Genomic DNA, 20,273 nt, shown 5'->3' on the forward strand with positions numbered 1-20,273 from the left:
TTGTATATTTATTATAAATTGTCCAGTGTACTTTAATCCGTGTATCATCAGTTCCATTTAAACAAATAATTGCCCAGTACGCCATATTCCTATTTTAGCAACAATAAAAAAAAGGAAAATCGGGCCACAAGACTGAATTTGATTTTAATTTTTAATTGGTCTGGTTTAGGTGACCTGGAAATTTTGTAATGAGCATTAGTAAAGATATGCTAAGCCTGTTGCCCACTGGAGCTACTAACAAAAAGTCATTTGCGACCATTTGCCCAGCTGATAGGTTGCTGTGTGAGCGTTAATTTTTAGTGAGTTTTCTTGCCTCATGAAGCCTTGAGATTTAACATGATTGAATATTTTTGCAAGGCAAACAACTCACCATATGTGCATTACTTGAGCTACTGTATTTGTTAAGGCCTGAAATTCAGGTGGCCAATCAAAACACATCCTCCAGTCACAGGATTTGAAGATTGTGGCCCCCCGCAAAGTTGTCAGGGACTACACATAGAGGATGAATTAATTAGTCAAGATGGAATGACGTAGTTTATTTTTGGCAAAGGAGAGGGGCTCACACTGACAGATCAGATTTAGATGGATTTGTGAACATTATTTGAGAGAAATAAGTCTTCAAAAAATGACAGGTACTCTGAGCTGCTGTTTGGTGCATAGGCACAAACAACAGTCAGGACTCATCCCCCACCCGAATGGGGAGGAAGGCTACCTTCTCATCCACCAGGTAAACCCCAATGCAGAAGGCACAAGGTAGCAATAAGTATACCCACATCTGCTTGGCACCTCCCACTGGGGCACGTCCATAGTGGAATAGAGTCCGAACCCTTTCAAGCGGACTGTTACCGCAGCCCAAATTGTGTTTTGAGGCACGCCGACTATGTCCAGTCGGTATTTTCCGAAATATGTCCAGTCGACCTCGGCTTCTGCAGCCGGCTCAGGCTAATGCATGGCACCAAACTCCAGGTCTAAAAATTGAAATCAAACTCAGTCATACAGCCTGTTTTTCCATTTAGGGCTTTTGAACTGAGCTGAAACATGAAAAAAAAAAATCTTCATTTTTTTGTGGGGAAAGATTAACAAACAAATATTAACTAATCACTCGCTAATTTAATTTTCAATTGACAAATTAAAACAGAAAAAACGGATCATACATGGATTCACATTACACTCTTATCTTATAAATACTGTTCTTTTCGTTTTGTAGCGCTTTGTTGCAAACTTCCCAGCCCGTTATCACAGTTTATCCTCCTTGGTTGAAGGCCGAAGGCAGTCAAATGAATAATGGATGGTGGAAGCAAGAATTTATTAAATTTAAAAATACATAAAATGGTAAGTGGACGATAGGAATTCACATTACTGCCTCTCCCCCAGCTGGCCCGGGCTCAGTTACCGATCATTACACAACCTTAATCACCTTGCGATTGACTCAGTACTTGTACAGTATTAGTGTAATTTGCCTCTCGAAGGTCATCTTGGATGCCTTATGCTCCTAAACGACCCAGAGCAAGATACGTTGTATAGAAAATATATGGAAAAATCACTGGAAAAAAATCCTTTAGATTTACTACATGTACACCGGTTCCACATGATTAAAATGTGTTAATCTAACTAACATTTTATTATTGTGATGGGATAGGGGGGAAAATCACATCTACCATTTACCACATTTTAATCATGTGCAGTAATGACTTTTTTTTCAACGTGGTAGGCCTTTGCTGCGCCATACTTTATTTTTGTTGTGCATCAAGTCTCCCTTTATCAGTTCAAGCCCATGATATTTTTTGTCCTCTCCCAAGGTCAAAATGAGTATGGCATCTCTGTTGCTGCCTATCGATCCCTTTTAAATAGCCCAGTCTTCATCCTCCTGGTCACGAGTGTTTGCAACTCACCAGAGGCCACACTCAGCCCTTCTTCTTGCTCTTAGAGAACATACTTTTCCATCTTTTTAGTTCTGTGCGTCATACACCGTGGCAACAAACGTGCGACCTTTTTGAAGACCGCCTCATGTCAAAGCTCATTTGTCAATTTTTGCATCTGGCACAGTTGTGTTATGCCAAGGTAATCGTTTCCCTGCATCTGCTGCAGCGAGCTCTTTCTGTTAATTAAAGTTGAGTAGAGGATGTGACTTAAATAGGTTAATTGTATCAGGTGTTGCTTTTACTGCCGCAGTGCTGAATATGACCCCTGAGAGAGATAGCTGTATCTTCATGGGCCACTGCTGTCACCTATGAATTTCTGTCATGTAATTATTCATAGGCTAACCTCTTTGTGCTCTTCAAATGGAGAATGAGCAGCTCACAATGAATGAAGCTAAAATACTTGCCCGCCCTTCCTTGGTAAAAAATGATTTCAAATCAGTGCTGTCAATGTTAACGTTGTAAGCAAACATTTGACGTTCATTCCCTCGGGGGTTCTGTACTTGAACCTCTTATTCACTCAGGCTGCACTTATTAATAGAAGGCACTCTGAAGGAGACCATTCTTGTAGCAGTCGAACTTGTGTGGAAAGTACAGTAATCGATTAGTTTACGGGAGCACAGTAAATTCTACTGCTGGATTTATATGTATGCAATTGGAGCTTAAGATTGCAGGTTCATTGATAAAACTGATTAATGTTAATTTTGGCAACTGTTTCCTTAGGCTTGTGGATGACCGCTGTGTGGTTCAACCTGACACAGGTGACCTCAACAACCCACCCAAGAAATTCAGAGGTAAGGCGGCAGGCCTGTCAAACACTTTCTATGAGTCTGAAGTTTGTGGAGATTTTTGACTGGTTCTGAGTACACAGCACAGCGCAGCAAATAGCTTCTACTTCAAGATAAATAACGGTCCTTCCTATGTGAAAGTACAAATTGAGATGTAAAAGTCATCGTTTCAGGTTGCTTCTAACTTCTCAATCTATTAACACTGTTTGAACAAGCATCATAGAGTAAAATTATACTGTGATGACTAAATCACAAAGGAGGGAGGGAACGTAGAAGGGAAAATGCATATTTTAATTGCTCGCATACAAATTGTTGGGTCTGTGGAGTCCTCTTCAAGTATGAAATTACAGAACTAAGTAAATATTTTGTGAGTTGCCGACCGGTCTTTGCGAAAATGTGACCCTAACCGTTCCGAATTTTTCTGGGTTTTAATGTGACAATTCAGCTAAGTCACATAATGCCACCCCAACACACAGTTGCTTTACCGATGACTTGGCTTGGCTGGGTGAAGATCTGCCATTTTCAAGTGACGGCTTATTGGACAACATGCAACCATTATCATGACAAAGTTAAAAGCATGGATGTTATCGAAAAACTAACTAACCAAATTTGGCCTTCAGCACTATAACTATGGTTTGCACATACTGATTTTAGTAAATCAAGCTTTTCCACATTTAAATCAAAAATGTATATGAGGATGCTTTGTAGTGGTGTAAAACACTAGCTGCACACGGACAACTTCTACTAATGCAAGTTTGGCTTATTTTGCCCTCCGTCCCCAGATTGCCTTTTCAAGCTGTGTCCCATGAACAGATACTCAGCACAGAAACAATTCTGGAAGGCAGCAAAACCTGGAGGCAACAGTACCACTGACACTGTTCTCCTCAACAAACTGCATGTAAGGCCCCCCACCGATCACCATATTCTGTATCTGCCATGTTGATCACAACTAGTTCAACAACTGGTGGACATGCGCAAGACGTTGACGATATGCATCATTCATTTCACTTGATTTACACAGCTTCATGCTCAAATCATCAAATTCATGAGCCACATCAGCTGCTGATGTCATCACAATTTTAGAAATGTTTTACACTTAGATGTAATGCTACAGTATACCAGTGCAACGCAAAACTGTCAACCAATCAAAGACTTATATTATATATTGTAATTAATAAGTACTCACAAAAATCACTGGTATAGCCAAACACTCGATAAAAAAGTAAGGGCAATTTGGAATGTTCAATTAACCTAACTCACATCGGCTCTAGTGCTACAAAGCAGTGTGATCAGATTTAGTTTTCTCACAAAATCATCACCAGGTCTTTTCAACCCAGCAGTCTCATTGTAAAAAACGTAGTTGTGCTCTGGAAACTCATGCCGAAGCTCATCATATAAGGTTTGCATGTTTGAACAGGGAAGCTTCCAAATAAAGTCTCTTATTTAGACATTCCACTCAAATTCTGTTCATATTGTGATACTAATCAGATTATGTGACTCTTTTATATCTTTCCCTTTGTGTATGATTTTAACCAAGCACATTTTCCATTTCACTTGGTACGTGCTACTTTTACCCCTTCTAACTTCTGAGTTGTATAGGAATGGCTTAGTTTGAAGTATCTGTAGAGACAGACATTTTGGTCCAGTATACTTGATTTTGGGTGTAATTGTTCACACTCCTCTTTGATGTAGCACGCGGCTGACTTGGAAAAGAAGCAGAATGAATCTGAAAATCGCAAGTTGCTTGGGTCAATCATCCAATATGGAAACGTCATTCAGGTACGTTCAACAACCGGAGAGATAATGTCCGAAGTAATGTTTTCACTGTCTGCTTTGTGCCATTGATGGTAAAGTACTGGAGCTATTTACTGTCATTTGTAACAGCGGAACATATTTTTTTTCCCCTCCGAAGCTGCTGCATTTGAAAAGCAATAAGTACCTGACAGTGAACAAGCGTCTCCCTGCACTGCTGGAAAAAAACGCCATGAGGGTGACACTGGACTCAGCGGGAAATGAGGGGTCCTGGTTCTACATCCAACCTTTCTACAAATTGCGGTCGCTGGGAGACAGTGTGCGTAGATTGGGGTGTGGGACTCAGACGAAGTGTTCTCTGGTGGCTGAAATTGCCAATTCAATTCCAACAGAAATTATTGAGAAATTACTGTGCGTAAAATTATGAGTGCCATTACTTCCCATTTAAATAGAGCTACGTCAAAATTATTCATGTCGTGCTTTTATTCATTTTGCAAATTGGCATCTTTCAGCTGGAAAGGACCAAATAAAGTGCCAAAAGACTGGAAAAACAAATAAAATAAATATTTGCTATTTTTTGTTTATTTTCACAAAATTCCAAACACTATTTTTATAGTCTCTCAGTGCAGGCCTATCTATGACTGTATTAGAATGCTCTGAGCCAGTGATTCTCTGGTGGGTTGTGTCGTCAAAAAAACTTTAGCATACATGCTTGGAACTATTTGTGCAACTCTGAGCTTACCCTCTGTACTCAGTTTTCCTGACTCAGTTGAGCATCTTTGTCGCAGTTGGTAGATTGGGCCAACCAGTGACTGAAGCGTCTGATTGTCCACTGTCGAAGTGCCCTTGGGCAAGACACTGAACCCTAAATTGCTCGCAGTGGGCCTGGCAGCTCCTTGCATGGCAGAAGCCGACCACTGTAAAAGAAATGTGCGTGTGAATGCGTGAATATGAGCCTCTATAAAACTATTTGTAAATGCACTCCACATTCACCATTTACTCCGAGGTAAGTTTGAAGACTCAAAATTCAGTCCGGGATTTACTCTGCCTCTCTCCTAAATCAGCAGGGATTGAGTCAAGATCACACAGGACCCTTGATGGGATAAGACCTCGAAATTTGTTGTAAAGATGTATCGATAAAATGGCGTCTGAAAATAATTTTCAAAATGAGAATAATGACAACTTATCCTATTCCTTTGTTTGCTACTTGTGTCACTTCCAGCCAAAAGATACTACAAATAAATATTCACTATATCTCTAAACGCATTCTCTCTAAACGTGGGCGATGTATTGTTAATTTTGGCTTAGATTTTTATACAGTTATTCAAAAATGTTTTGCAAATTAGAATTAAACACAGTCGCTGCTGTAAGCAGTCTCAACTGTGCCATTGCAGCAAACGGAATTACTGCACTGTAAAGTCATACATGACGCGGTCTACAGCTCCCTCTAGTGTTCATTTTTAAATACTTCACCCGAGTTCGAGCGCTCCATACCATCTTGTGAAAATATTGCGTATATTGTCATGGAACATGGACTAAAATAGTTATTCAGTATTGCAGAAGTGTGGTTGAATTTTGCATATAATTTCTCTACTGCACTCCTGAAGGTGGTGATTGGAGATAAAGTTGTCCTTAACCCAGTGAATGCAGGACAGCCTCTACATGCCAGCAGTCACCAGCTTGTCGACAACCCAGGATGCAATGAGGTACGATTGCACGTTGATTAAAATATATTTATTTAATGTGTATACCATGTACAGCCTTGGAAAAATCACACCATCTTGTTTTCTTCAATGTCTTGGTCATTTTCACGTCTGATGCTATTAAATGTGTATCATGTGATTGACCGAACAAAAATGAACAAGAAATGAAATAAACAAGGGCGATCTATATATTTTTTTCATGACTGTATGTGTGTACATTTTTCACAATGGCTCAACATAATGTGCTAGTGACAGCAGAAAATTACTCTTGAAAACTACCATTATATTTGTATAATACTACATTACCTTTATTTAGTGTTGCTAATACATTTGTATAATATGCTGTTGTTATATGTTTATATGTATTTGAATTGATGGCCTGGGATGTTTTGTTTTACATCTTATCTGTCATCTAGGTTAATTCTGTCAATTGCAACACAAGTTGGAAAGTGGTTTTATTCATGAAATGGAGTGACAACAAGGAAACCATCCTCAAAGGGGTTGGTGCATTGCTTTTACTTTTTGTGAGATACATGACACAGTGCAACCGCTCTAAAATTCATTTTCAACGGCAGGGAGATGTTGTTCGGTTGTTCCATGCAGAGCAGGAAAAGTTCCTCACGTGTGACGACCACAGAAAGAAGCAATATGTGTTCCTGAGAACAACAGGCCGCCAATCTGCCACATCTGCCACCAGCAGCAAGGCACTCTGGGAGGTTGAGGTTAGTATGTTCTTTTCCTTTCTTTTTTTTTGGCAAACAAATACAAAAGTCTTGGGACTTTGTCTTACATTTTGACCTTGGCAGGTAGTCCACCATGACCCATGTCGGGGAGGTGCAGGTTACTGGAACAGCCTGTTCAGGTTTAAACATCTGGCAACTGGTTGCTATTTGGCTGCAGAGGTGGGTGAGGTGTGTGTCTCCACTTTGATCTCTTAACTGTCCTAATTGAAAAATGTTTTTCTTCAATAACAAAGTCACATTTATGGAAGTAAATCCCATGCGCAATAGTCATCATTAGTCATTAGCTGTGTGATTTGTTGGACAGGTGAGCCCTGACTTTGAGGAAGAGAGCGTTGAGCAGCGATCTGCAGTAAGTCGCTTTGATGAGTGTTGATTGGCCTTCCACTTTTGTTTTTGGCCTTGAATGTGTATGATGGATGTTTGCTTTCTGCTGTAGGTGGTGGACTTCACACCCTTTAATTTCCAGGTACCACTTAAATACATTACAAATACATAAACACCATTACCTACTGTAAGTAATTGTGGATTGTCCCAAAATGTTGTCCGTATTTATAATTTTTTTTATCATCATATCAAAAACAAGTCAGACATCCAAATTGGTGAGCTCCTACTTAGTGTGGTACCATCTTGGGTACACATGAATGACAATAGCATATAACAGAATCAATTTACTGCTGATTCAATTGTTACTTGAAACCTCCACCAGTGGGCAGACTTTTACCATAATCACTCAAGGTCCTGGCCAGGGTATTGCGTGCATGTCTATTCCTCAGCATTATGATACATAAATGATTCGGGACCATAGATTTTCTCAACTTGAGTCCGTGATTGTGGCTAGTGGTCCTTGTCACATTGTACATTTTCATTATTCAGCTGGATGCAGATAATGAAGCTTTACGTGGCCGTCTACGGGCCCCTCAGGAGAAAATCATGTACACCCTTGTCCCGGTCCCAGATGGCATGGAAATCTCGTCCATCTTTGAATTAGACCCCACCACTTTGAGAGGCGGAGACTCGATGGTGCCCAGGTACGAAGTAAACACATTAGAGAATTATGAGAATTCTGCCCTTGCTAATCAATGTCGGCATTAATTTGGTTTTGAATCATACATTTCACATGCTTTACTCCCCACTAGCGTAATTTATTTTTCTCTTGTTGTCATTTTTAGGAGTTCCTATGTGCGGCTAAAACACTTGTGTACCAACACGTGGGTTCACAGCACTAACGTCCCCATCGACAAAGAGGAAGAAAAGCCTGTTATGTTAAGAGTGAGTTCAATAAAAAAGCGAGTTATTTATCAGTTGAACAGATGTATTTACAGTACATTAAAGATATGCAATGTTTTCAGATTGGTACTTCAACAGTGAAAGAGGACAAGGAGGCTTTTGCCATTGTACCAGTGCCACCAGCAGAGGTGCGGGATTTAGACTTTGCCAACGATGCAAGTAAAGTGTTGGCATCGATTGCAGGCAAATTGGAAAAAGGTACCATTACGCAGAATGAAAGAAGGTAAACAGTGTTCGTTTTTCGACCTACTTTTTTTTTCTAACTACATTTCTATGTTCCAGGTCTGGTATATATAATTTATGTTATACCCATTAAATACTCTCTTCAGGTTTGTGACCAAGCTGCTGGAAGATCTAGTCTTCTTTGTCGTGGACATCCCAAACAGCGGACAGGATGTTTTGGAAATCATGGTGAACAAACCTAACAGAGAAAGACAGAAACTGATGAGAGAGCAGAATATCCTGAAGCAGGTTTATTTCAATCCACAGGAAGTCCGTCAAGAATAAAAAAAAAAATGTTGTCATTTGATGCATATTTGAATTCTTCCCCGCTTTTATAGATCTTCAAACTTCTCCAAGCCCCTTTCACAGACAGCGGCGATGGTCCCATGCTGCGCCTAGAGGAGCTAGGCGATCAACGGCACGCTCCTTTCCGACACATTTGTCGGCTTTGCTACAGAGTGTTACGCCACTCTCAGCAGGACTACAGAAAGAATCAGGTGGGTGAACACGACAGTTTCACGCTGACTCGGTGGCCTTCGTTCTGTGGTGGTCATCCTCCCTTGTCGTCTTTTCACAGGAATATATAGCCAAGCAATTTCGCTTCATGCAGAAACAAATAGGATACGACGTGCTCGCAGAAGACACAATAACTGCTCTACTCCACAACAACCGCAAGTTGCTCGAGAAACATATCACCGCTGCAGAGATTGACACATTTGTCACTCTTGTGAGGAAGAATCGGGAGCCGAGGTGAATTTGAGAGAGGGGGGGGGGGGGGGTCCGTTCTGGTTGCTGTTTGTAAAATGGCTGAAAGTGGGGGCAGGTTACAATTTTGCAAGCAATAGCATGTACTGTGTTGCATACACCTTACGGCCTGATTTACTGACATCACAAATAGCGTATGATAAATTGCATGTTTGCTCTAACAAATGGTTGGTGGCATGTTGCACGTGATTTGTTAAGGTTGCGATCTACACTTTTACTACACTAGCGGGCGCTAAATTGCGTTTTGACTCACTCCAGCAGTTTGCGCTCATTGTTGGTAACAGGTGCGAAAGTGGTGGTGTGATGTTTGTCGCTACGAATCATTTTGGGGGAGCGCTGCAAGCGCAAAATTGAGTTTGACGTGATGGAATTTTAATGAGCTAGTGGAAGACAAGCAAACATTACTGAGTTACAAAAAGGAAATCTATTCTTTCAATGATTTTAGGGAAGCAAGCAAATGGATAAAGGCCACATTTTGTTTGATCTTACTGAATGTGTGGTAATTGTATGTAGAGGTATGTGCCATTCCGAGTAACATTGTGTTTAAAATTTGCAACAATTTGCTGAAGATTATCTTTTAGAAACATCTGATTTGCTGACTTTGACTGTAAAGGAGGGAAAACGCTCAAATTCAGCCCGTTTGTCTGTATGTGTGGCCCTAGCATCAACGTGGACTATATGTGGGTGATTTTTTTTTTTTTAATTATTATTTTTTTTGTTACCGTTAGATCATTCAGAAACTCCAAAATTGAATTGCTGAATGTTGCGATATTTTAACGAATGATGTTTACACAAGTGGAAAAGTTCTCCCCGACACATTATTTTGTCTGCACTCATCTGGCATCGTTTTGTGCTAGTTTGCTCCTGCCTTTCACATGGTGTATTCAATAATAGAAAATCATCCGCCAGTTTGATAAATCACATTGTATGTCGTCGCTGTCCTGTGAAAAACACTTATGTCCATTTTTTTTTAAATTTTGACATGAATGGGCTTTCTGTGTTACACATCCCATTAACGTGAGAGTTAAAAAAAAATTGCAAAATTGTCCTTATGTGTTTTTCACAGGACAGCGACGATGTGCTAAATTCATGTTTGCATATGCTCCGCCCACAATGCACAAAATGAGCTATGCGGCTACTTAGTGTTTGTTAAGATATCTCTGGTATTAATTGTGATGTGTGTTTAGGTTTTTGGACTACCTGTCGGATCTCTGTGTGTCCATGAACAAATCCATCCCTGTGACGCAGGAGCTCATCTGTAATGCAGTGCTTGATCCGACCAATGCTGACATCCTCATCGAAACCAGGTTAGCCTCGTCATTTCTGTTCACCTGCTGGTTTCATTTTGAAAATGTACAAAAATTGAAACGCCTTGTTTCTTAGATTAGTTTTATCAAGGTTTGAGGTTGAAGTAGGAACAAATGGTGATAATCCAGTAGAGGCTGAAGATGAAGAGGAGGTGTGGCTGTTCTGGAAGGACAATTTCAAGGATATACGAAGTAAGAGCGTACGAGAGTTGGCCCAGGATGCAAAGGAGGGTCAGAAGGAGGACTACGAGGTGGTCAGTTATTACAGGTCAGATATGTTTAACATACACTTTGCTTTGTTTACTGTAAAAAAGGGTCTGAAAATGTCTGGCAGTGAATGAGTTCAAAGCAAAAAAAAACATACTGTAGCTGACAAACGTCATCCACATGATTTCTTGATAGGTGCCAACTCAACCTTTTTGCCCGGATGTGTTTGGACCGTCAGTACTTGGCCATCAATAAGATCTCTGGGCAGCTGGATGTGGATTTGATCCTTCGCTGTATGTCTGATGAGGATCTGCCCTTTGACTTGCGGGCCTCTTTCTGTCGCCTCATGCTGCACATGCATGTGGACCGTGATCCCCAGGAGCAGGTCACGCCTGTCAAATATGCCCGTCTTTGGTCTGAGATCCCCTCTCAAATTACAATTGATGAGTGAGTTCCTGATAGGAATACAATGACTGCACATTTCTCGTTGCGTCAAGTGACGCTGGTGATTTCTTCCTTGCGTGTCTTTGCATTTGTCTTGATAGCTATGATAATGATGGAACCAGCAGAGATGAGATCAAGGAGCGATTTTGCCTCACCATGGATTTTGTGGAAAACTATCTGAGAGAGGTGGTGTCACAAAATGTTCCCTTCTCCGACAAGGAGAAAAACAAGCTGACCTTTGAGGTATTTCTTTTTGAATAAACGACATATATAAACATAAAACAAAACAAACAAAAAAAAAGGTCATTTGTGTTTGGTAGATTTTGTTCCCTGTGGTAACTATGCTTCTTGCCAATGCATTTGATACTACTGGGAAGCCTGATTTAAAAAAAAAAAAAAAAAAAAAAAAAAAAATGTGAGAGTGACCATTTGTGAGATAAGTGCCACAACTATGTGCTTTAAGATCATTTAAAATGTGACAAATCTTAACTGCTTTTCAGCAACTAGCATATTCTGCTGTTTATGTTGACTCATTTGGAGCTTTTGGTCCCAAGAAGAGGACACTTCCCTTTTGGCGCATTCTTTCAAGATATGGTCCATTGCATTTTGTATGCCGCCAAAAGGCCTGTCATGACCTGTCGCGATAACATGCTTTGGAACATTGAACATGTTTAAGAACCTTATCTTAAGTCAGGAGTTGAAATTTAGCTTACTGCTTAGAAGCAGGGTGTGAAGATGATTGGGAGACAGGTAGACCGATTGCTTCTCCGATATAGTAACAAACTATTGTGATAATAAGAGCCATCACTGGCGAAAAAAAATTGCGCAAACATTGCTCGAAGAGATAAGTAACAAAACCAAACACAAATTGCCATTTTTTTTATTGTGTCAAGTATGTGCTCACCACTTTCCCTGGCACTGTTTGTCACGGTTGTCAATTTATTTGTCAACAGGTAGTGAATTTGGCAAGGAACCTCATATACTTTGGCTTCTACAACTTCAGTGACCTGTTAAGGTTGACAAAGATACTGCTGAATATTTTAGACTGTGTCCATGTCAGCACCGTATACCCGATCAACAAGATTGAGAAGGGAGAGCAAAACAAAGGTTGGCATCTTGCTCCTGATACTTGACTCATGGTATTTCCGTCACGGTTGAGGTTTGTGTTTCTGTAGCTGGCAGTAATGTGATGAAGTCCATTCATGGAGTCGGAGAACTCATGACCCAGGTAGTGCTGCGAGGAGGTGGTCTGCTGCACACCACACCAACTCATCAGCCAGAGGGCGATGTAGTTAAAGCCCAAGCTGAACCAGAGAGAGAAGACATTATGGTCATGGACACCAAGCTTAAAATCATTGAAATTCTACAGGTGTGGTATCAGAAGACTGCTTCTTTTTGGAGCTAGCTACTAGCGCTGCTGTTTTACTCTGACCTCTCTCTTGTCTCAGTTTATTCTAAACGTGCGGCTAGACTACAGGATTTCCTGCCTACTCTGTATTTTCAAACAAGAGTTTGATGAAAACAACCAGCAATCGGAAAATGCTGCTAGCCAGAATGGAACCAGTAATGCCACCAGTCCGATGCCAGGTATGTGAGGGCACACTCAGACGAAGCGCACGAAAAATATTGACTGGTTGACGAATGCAAGCGCACTGTGCCATGCTCCAACATATTAGACATTTGCCTCAGCACGCTTGGGCCCAGTGTAAAACTTGCCGTGTATTCAGTGGGACAGTTATTAAAGTGGAAAGTCAACCCAAACATATATTTTTTTCAAGAATATGTTCTATGCAAGCCCATTAAACAGGATATTGTGATTGCTATTGCGTTTATGGAATATAGCAAAATCCACCCGTTTTTAGCCATCTCAGGGGGCGGCCATTTTGTCACTTCTGACGACCGAAAATGACATCACAGTTGCTCAGGGCTCAGGTAACGACCAATCGCGGCTGACCTGTTTTCTGAAGCTAAGCCAGAATTGGTTGTTACCTGAGCCCTGAGCAACTGTTATGTAATTTTCAGTCAACAGCAAGTGACAAAATGGCCGCACCGTGAGATGGCTAAAAACGTCTGGATTTTGCTGCTTAACTCATATTCCACAAACTCAATATTCATCAGAATGCCTTGTTTCAACCAGTGAGCTGCATAGAACATATTCTTGAAAAAAATATGTTTGGGTTGACTTTAATGACATCCACCACCATGCGTAATCACATATTAGCACCACACAGAAAGGAATATTTGAAGGATAAAGTCATACAATTTACAAGAATAACATTTTAATTTCGAGAGTCAAGTGTGCAATATTCTTTATGTTCATACTGTAAACGTGATTGGGATGAGTGAGCAGCATAATGTGACTGCAAGCCAGCATCAAACAGGGGAGGGAGGTGTAACTATGGTGAAGCACAGTAGAGTTGGCTCAGTGCGAGTGCATTGTTAAGCATTGTGAAATCCCCCCCCCAAAAAAAGTTATCTGAACCCTTTAGGAAATCTTGACTTTGAAAATATTGAGGAGCAGGCAGAAGGAATATTTGGCGGAAGGTAATTTTTAAATCATCTCGATACATCAGCAATAGCTGAAACAGTAAAGCTAATTAAAGTAACTTTTTTTTGGGGGGGGGGGGGGGGGGACAACTTAGTGAAGAGAACACCCCACTTGACCTGGATGAGCATGGTGGACGTACCTTCCTAAGAGTGCTTCTACACCTTACCATGCATGACTACCCTCCTCTCGTGTCCGGAGCGCTTCACCTGCTCTTCCGACACTTCAGCCAGAGGCAGGAAGTTCTCATGGCTTTCAAACAGGTTGGGCTTACCACTGCTGTTTCTTTCACCTCTGTTTATTTATTTTTATTTTTTGATTATCTGACCGTCCTGGGTAACACCGACGTTTCAATGATAAAACGTTTTTTTTAAAGGAAAAACCGAATGCAAACCCTCCATCCTTGTGTATCAAAATGCACTGTAGGTCCAACTCCTTGTGACCAGGCAGGATGTCGATAACTACAAGCAAATCAAATCCGACCTTGACCAATTGCGGTCCATTGTGGAGAAGTCGGAGCTGTGGGTTTACAAAAGACAGGGAGACGATGGGATGGATGGAGATGGACCCTCGGAGTCAGATAACAAAAAGAAGGTAGAGTAACTAATTACATTTGAAGATTACCTACTAGCGTCCACAGTTGCTAGCTACAAACTAGGCTAATCTACTGGACCTTGTCTATCATCGAAGCGATGTATATGCCTGTGCTTTCGAGGAACTATTTGGCGGGTTTGAACAGGTGTAATATTAGTAGCTTTTAAGCAGGAAATGGGAGTTGTTGCAGTACAGTATCGTAATCAGCAAAAGCCTCCGTGTTCTTTGTTTTACAGGGGGATTCGCTTGGTTCTGACAAGAGCAGTACAGAAAGCACGAGCAACTATAACTACAGGGTTGTAAAAGAGGTATACTCATTTAGAATGTATTTTTCATTGAAATGTCGTCTTTGTTATTTTTATTGAAATGTCGTCTTTGTCATTGAATATTTCCCCCCCCCCCCCATTTCTGTCCAGATTCTGCTGCGTCTCAGTATGCTTTGCATCCAGGAGGGGAGCTCAGGGAAGAAGAGTAAGAATCAGCAGCAGAGGCTGTTGCGAAACATGGGAGCCCACTGCGTGGTGCTGGAGCTTCTGCAGATCCCCTACGAAAAGGTCCCCATGTGGTTCTGAGCTTGAACACTGTGTCGCATACATCGGAGCATTTATAGAAGCAAAAAGGAGATTTTGTGTTTTCTACGACAGGGTGAGGATGTCCGCATGCAGGAAATCATGAAATTGGCACACGAGTTTCTGCAGAATTTCTGCGCGGGCAACCAGCAAAACCAAGCTCTTCTTCACAAGCATATCAACCTCTTTCTTAACCCAGGGGTGAGCGACACGCCGAAATTGGATTCCAGACGTTGACTTTTTTTGCCGCTCCGTCTTCCGTCCCTCTGTCCTTATTCATAAAAATTATCATCCTCCGACCCCGTCCGTCCTCGTCCTTCGAAAGCATTCCCGTCCTTAATTTCTGTCCCCTCCAGCCCTCCCCCCACACTGGGACGGAATGCCCACCTCTGTTGATTTTAAGTTTTATTTTATCAGTGTTCTGAATTACTCTTGTTTCTGATGATGTTGCGCTTTGTTGGTTATTATATGCGTGTGCTTTTCCCTGAAGCCTTTTAATACTCTTTCAGATTCTAGAGGCCATCACCATGCAGCACATTTTCATGAATAACTTCCAACTGTGCAGTGAGATCAACGAGCGTGTGGTTCAACACTTTGTCCACTGTGCTGAGACACACGGTCGACATGTCCAGTACCTTAAGTTTCTTCAAACCATCGTGAAGGCTGAGAATAAGTTCATCAAAAAGTGTCAAGACATTGTCATGGCTGAGGTTTGAGTTTTTGGGTTTTTATGAACAGCAACTCTTCGTCCCAACAGAAGCTTTACTAACACGTTTATTAGGTCTTCAGCTTTAAAGGGAAGTCAACTCAAACATTTTCTTTACAAGACTATGTTCTATGCAGGCCCACTCGTCGAAACATGGCATTCTGATTAATATTTCGTTTGTGGACTATGAGCCGTAAAATCCACCCGATTTTGTCCATCTCAGGGGGCTGCCATTTTGCCACTTGTGTTGACTGAAAATGGCATCACGGTTGCTCAGGGCTCAGATAACGACCAATCATGGCTCGGCTTCAGAAAACAAGTGAGCCGTGATTGATTGTTACCTGAGCCCTGAGCAATTGTGATTTCATTTTCAATTGACAGAAATTGACAAAATGGCCGCTCCCTGAGATGGACAAAATCGGGTGGATTTTGCTACTTAACTCATATTCCACAAATACAATATTAATCCGAATGACATTTAGACTAGTGAAGGCACATAGAACATATTATTGGGGGTTGACTTGTTACAGTAAATGTGACAGTAGTAGTTTTTTTTTGTTTTTGTTGGGGTGCTGTGAAATGGTTGTGAGCTTCTGATTTCAACTGTTCGCTGTGACTCTGATCCCTTCAGCTTGTGAACTCAGGAGAGGACGTCCTGGTCTTCTACAACGATCGTGCGTCCTTTCAAACATTAATTCAAATGATGCGCTCCGAGCGGGACCGCATGGACGAAAACAGCCAGTTAATGTACCACATCCACTTGGTGGAACTGTTAGCCGTCTGCACCGAGGGCAAAAACGTCTACACCGAGATCAAGTGTAACTCCCTGTTGCCCCTGGATGACATCGTGCGGGTCGTCACGCATGAAGACTGTATTCCTGAGGTGAGAAAGTTGAAATGTGCGACGTGTGTTATTAATGCGTGATGCCATTGGCAATAAATCCTGTACGTGTATTTGACATGAATACTTTCTGTTTTGCTTAATATTCTTGATCACTAGAACTGTGAAGATTAATGTGATAACATGATGATACCCCCCTCCCCCGCCTCCTCCCTTTCTCAAATAAATACAAGGTTTTCATATGTTGTAGGTAAAGATTGCCTATATCAACTTCCTGAACCACTGCTATGTCGACACTGAAGTGGAAATGAAGGAGATTTATACATCCAACCACATGTGGAAACTGTTTGAAAACTTCCTGGTGGACATTTGTCGGGTAAGCAAAGCTGGACACCCACATTGAGAAAGCCAAAAAAAAAAAAAAGCCCCGCTGACGCTCATGAACGAGAGGTATGATACAGTTCATCACGGGTGCTAATTTATGTCTAGGTGTGCAACAACACCAGTGACAGGAAGCATGCAGATACCATGCTGGAGTGTTATGTCACGGAGACAGTCATGGGCATCGTCACATGTTTCTTCAGCTCTCCTTTTTCTGATCAGAGCACAAGTTTGCAGGTAATTGAACTGGTTGGTGTATTTTGTATACCGTTGGGCAGGGGTGTCTAAACATTTTTGTTTGAAGGTAGTACACAGAAAAATGGAAGGATGAAAGGGCCACTTTAAAATCCTTCAACGTTGAAGTTTAAAATCGATTTTAAATTGATTTTCGATTAATCGTTACATCCCTAACAGATAACTCTTTGCATCAGAACTGGATTATTTCGGAATTGATCATTTTGATGCAATTGTTGTTTGTCTAGGAGCTCATTTGATTCATATCACGTTGCGACCCATTGATTTAGTTATGTTGATTTAAACGTTGCATACACTATAAAATCCGAAATTCCCCTCTCTGCATAGATGGCTCGCAATATTTATGTAAGTAACAATGACTCTTCCTGTAAGTAGTTTTCCACCCAATCCCAAGTGGTACGCCAACTTTTTGTGTATGTGTTTCAAGAGATTGTGGTGGAAGAATTACTCGATCCACACTCTATGGCTTAGTCAGCACAATGTCTTTGTTGTTCCCAAATCTGTGGGTGTGTTACACAAGGTTTTGCTGGAACTGGGTGTAGATGATGCAATGACTTGAAATGCTCACTCCATGTCTAAGCCCTAAGTTGTAGTGCTTGGCAGGCCAAATCGTTTGTTGTGGTGTGTTGTCACATGCAGTTTCCCAGTGACATTTCTCCATCATCATCCAATAGAAAACGTTTTTTTTCTTTTGCATTTTTTTTTTTTCCCTACGAAAGATTTATCAATTATATCACTACCCTCTTTTGCAGGCTGCCATTCTGGGAAAGATAACTGAGGTATTTATTGTCCTCTAGGGCTGCGGCCAGCCAATAGATGTTTTCTTTGAGCATGTAGCAACCAGCTGTTAACCACTGGTGTGATGTGCAGATGGCCCCAAACAGCTGGCTCATTGAAATATGTACAGCCTCCTTCTATAGTCAGGGAATCTACTGTAATAGTCATATTGCTCTTGTTGTTCACCGCCAATGTTCTTTTACAATTCATGCTAAAATAACGACAACGTTATTGTGCGATATCTTGTGTTTTTTGTGTTTGTATTCGTGCAGACTCGACAGCCTGTGTTTGTCCAGCTGCTGCAGGGGGTTTTCAGAGTCTACCACTGTAATTGGCTTAACCCCGTACAGAAAGCTTCGGTGGAGGCTTGCATCAAAGTACTCTCAGACGTCGGTATGATATTACACGGATGGACCACCACCCTAGAAGCATATTGTTGTTCGATATAATAAAAAGTGTGACGTGCCAATTTATCAGCCCTTTACAAGTTTGCATACTTTTCAACCCAGCTAAGAGCAGAGCCATCGCCATCCCAGTGGATCTGGACAGTCAGGTGAACAACTTATTCGTCAAGTCCAATAATGTTGTTCAGAAGAGCCTCCTCAACTGGAAACTGTCAGCTAAGAACACTTCCAGACGAGATTCTGGAATTCCGACCTCCAAAGACTACAGAAACATAATTGAAAGGCTTCAGGTGGGCAAAGAGACTTCAACATTTTCAGTGGTAACCCCATAGTTAGCTGCTCTTGTCATATGCCTCCTTGTTCGCCTCATGTAATGTAGGAAGAGAATAGAAAGGGTTAGTGAACAAATATGAACGCAATGCAACATACCAAATAATGCAGACATCTTCACATTCAAATTCTGGGAAACTATTTCAATAACCCGAGCTGTTGCGTGTCAAATTCTTGTAACACATGACTGTGTGTACACTGGAAGTCTCTGATGAAGTCATCTAAAGCAGTTTGGCAAAAGCGTGCAGTTTTGTAGACTTTGCGATTTCTCAACCTTGCTTAATGTGCACAGGGAAGGGAAGTCAACCCAAACTTGTTTTTAAGAATATGTTCTATGCAGGCCCACTAGTTGAAACAAGGCATTGTGATAAATATTGCGTTTGTGCAATAAGAGCTCATCCACGCATTTTTAGCCATCCCAGGGGGCGGCCATTTTGTCACTTCTGTCAACTGAAAATGACATCATAGTTGCTCTGGGCTCAGGTAACGACCAATCACGGTTCATCTGTTTTCTGAAGCTGATTCATGATTGGTCGTTATCTGAGCCCTGGGAAAATAATAAATACAATGGGAAAACAAAGCTTCATGAAGAACTTGTGAGATTTTCTTACTTCTCGAAATGGGGCTCTTGGTTTAAAGATAAAGGCTTGTGCAGAAGAAATGTATTGAATTTATAAAATTTCCACTGCATTTTTAAACCAAGAGTGCCATCTAGAGGAGTGGAAAAATATCACAAGTGCTTCATGAAGCTTCATTTGTCCATCACTAGGTTTTATTTCAAACCTGGCTCCGATTATGTTCATCTGCAGGACATCGTGTCAGCTCTGGAGGACCGCCTACGGCCGCTGGTCCAAGCTGAGCTCTCGGTGCTTGTGGATGTCCTACATCGTCCTGAGTTGCTCTTCCCTGAGAACACAGAAGCTCGCAAGAAATGTGAAAGTGGAGGATTCATATCCAAGTATGAAACTACAATAGATGCTCTTTATTTACATTAAAGAAGATGCTCCTCTTTGAAAAAGGGCAACTCATGTGGGTAAACATGGCCAATAATACTGACACTGAAAGCCCTGACTGTGTTTAATGTGATATGCCGTGAACCCATTAACCAGTTCTCACATGATACGCAAACTTGGCTACGGTGTTCTGCCTGATAAGAGCTCAGACTGGATTACAGACAAACTGGCAGGGCACGTGGAGCCGATGCTGTTCCTCGGATTACCCTTGCTCTCGGCTTTGTAGAGACCCTTAAAGTGTCAACTCTCCCCATAGCCAGCAAATCCTGAACTCATATGCCCTTCCATGATTTAGGGAGAAGAAGCTGTATTTTGGTTTCGATTTGAAACAAAAATGTAAATTGTTTACGCATTATATCCGGTAGTGCTTGATGCTTTTTTTTTTTTTTCACCTGAACTATTTTTCCATATATTTCCAAGCGGGTAAGATAAACTGATAGCTCTTTGACTTGTGGCCACCAAATCTGTTTTCATACGTTCAATCAGCGGCCCGTGTGTTCAGTTCAAGACGGACATTTTGTGAATGATATCTAACGGGTGTTTTTCCTCCATACGCTGCATACCAGACTAATTAAACACACCAAGCAGTTGCTGGAAGAGAATGAGGAGCGTCTGTGCATCAAAGTACTGCAGACTCTCAGGGAGATGATGACGAAGGACCGTGGCTACGGAGAGAAGGTACCCACCACAAGTTTTCACCAAACTCCAGGAAACGCACGGA

At 41.4% G+C, this 20,273-nt stretch overlaps 1 protein-coding gene across 19 annotated transcripts in view; it reads left to right on the forward strand.

Annotated features, from left to right (window-relative positions):
• itpr1b (inositol 1,4,5-trisphosphate receptor, type 1b) overlaps nucleotides 1-20,273 on the forward strand; it is a 57,903-nt gene that overhangs the window by 1,911 nt on the left and 35,719 nt on the right. For 6 of the 19 annotated variants that reach the window (XM_086039697.1, XM_086039704.1, XM_086039706.1 and 3 more), the window contains exons 3-41: nucleotides 2,643-2,713; nucleotides 3,490-3,605; nucleotides 4,400-4,486; nucleotides 4,620-4,778; nucleotides 6,067-6,165; nucleotides 6,579-6,662; nucleotides 6,738-6,884; nucleotides 6,969-7,073; nucleotides 7,210-7,254; nucleotides 7,342-7,371; nucleotides 7,779-7,933; nucleotides 8,075-8,174; nucleotides 8,255-8,415; nucleotides 8,522-8,663; nucleotides 8,753-8,911; nucleotides 8,992-9,164; nucleotides 10,367-10,486; nucleotides 10,563-10,754; nucleotides 10,889-11,140; nucleotides 11,239-11,380; nucleotides 12,091-12,244; nucleotides 12,313-12,506; nucleotides 12,586-12,724; nucleotides 13,627-13,681; nucleotides 13,780-13,945; nucleotides 14,109-14,276; nucleotides 14,513-14,584; nucleotides 14,693-14,830; nucleotides 14,921-15,046; nucleotides 15,355-15,555; nucleotides 16,183-16,434; nucleotides 16,643-16,768; nucleotides 16,882-17,010; nucleotides 17,356-17,373; nucleotides 17,781-17,807; nucleotides 18,078-18,198; nucleotides 18,315-18,499; nucleotides 19,349-19,497; nucleotides 20,119-20,230. In XM_086039697.1, coding sequence (XP_085895823.1) covers nucleotides 2,643-2,713; nucleotides 3,490-3,605; nucleotides 4,400-4,486; nucleotides 4,620-4,778; nucleotides 6,067-6,165; nucleotides 6,579-6,662; nucleotides 6,738-6,884; nucleotides 6,969-7,073; nucleotides 7,210-7,254; nucleotides 7,342-7,371; nucleotides 7,779-7,933; nucleotides 8,075-8,174; nucleotides 8,255-8,415; nucleotides 8,522-8,663; nucleotides 8,753-8,911; nucleotides 8,992-9,164; nucleotides 10,367-10,486; nucleotides 10,563-10,754; nucleotides 10,889-11,140; nucleotides 11,239-11,380; nucleotides 12,091-12,244; nucleotides 12,313-12,506; nucleotides 12,586-12,724; nucleotides 13,627-13,681; nucleotides 13,780-13,945; nucleotides 14,109-14,276; nucleotides 14,513-14,584; nucleotides 14,693-14,830; nucleotides 14,921-15,046; nucleotides 15,355-15,555; nucleotides 16,183-16,434; nucleotides 16,643-16,768; nucleotides 16,882-17,010; nucleotides 17,356-17,373; nucleotides 17,781-17,807; nucleotides 18,078-18,198; nucleotides 18,315-18,499; nucleotides 19,349-19,497; nucleotides 20,119-20,230 — 5,071 coding nt within the window. The remainder of the gene's footprint in view (nucleotides 1-2,642; nucleotides 2,714-3,489; nucleotides 3,606-4,399; nucleotides 4,487-4,619; nucleotides 4,779-6,066; nucleotides 6,166-6,578; nucleotides 6,663-6,737; nucleotides 6,885-6,968; nucleotides 7,074-7,209; nucleotides 7,255-7,341; nucleotides 7,372-7,778; nucleotides 7,934-8,074; nucleotides 8,175-8,254; nucleotides 8,416-8,521; nucleotides 8,664-8,752; nucleotides 8,912-8,991; nucleotides 9,165-10,366; nucleotides 10,487-10,562; nucleotides 10,755-10,888; nucleotides 11,141-11,238; nucleotides 11,381-12,090; nucleotides 12,245-12,312; nucleotides 12,507-12,585; nucleotides 12,725-13,626; nucleotides 13,682-13,779; nucleotides 13,946-14,108; nucleotides 14,277-14,512; nucleotides 14,585-14,692; nucleotides 14,831-14,920; nucleotides 15,047-15,354; nucleotides 15,556-16,182; nucleotides 16,435-16,642; nucleotides 16,769-16,881; nucleotides 17,011-17,355; nucleotides 17,374-17,780; nucleotides 17,808-18,077; nucleotides 18,199-18,314; nucleotides 18,500-19,348; nucleotides 19,498-20,118; nucleotides 20,231-20,273) is intronic. The other 13 variants (XM_086039705.1, XM_086039712.1, XM_086039713.1 and 10 more) reach the window with 9 other exon arrangements.

Source organism: Filicampus tigris, chromosome 9, assembly GCF_054856515.1.
Source record: "Filicampus tigris isolate MCC_2025a chromosome 9, RoL_Ftig_1.0, whole genome shotgun sequence".
NCBI lineage: Eukaryota > Metazoa > Chordata > Actinopteri > Syngnathiformes > Syngnathidae > Filicampus > Filicampus tigris.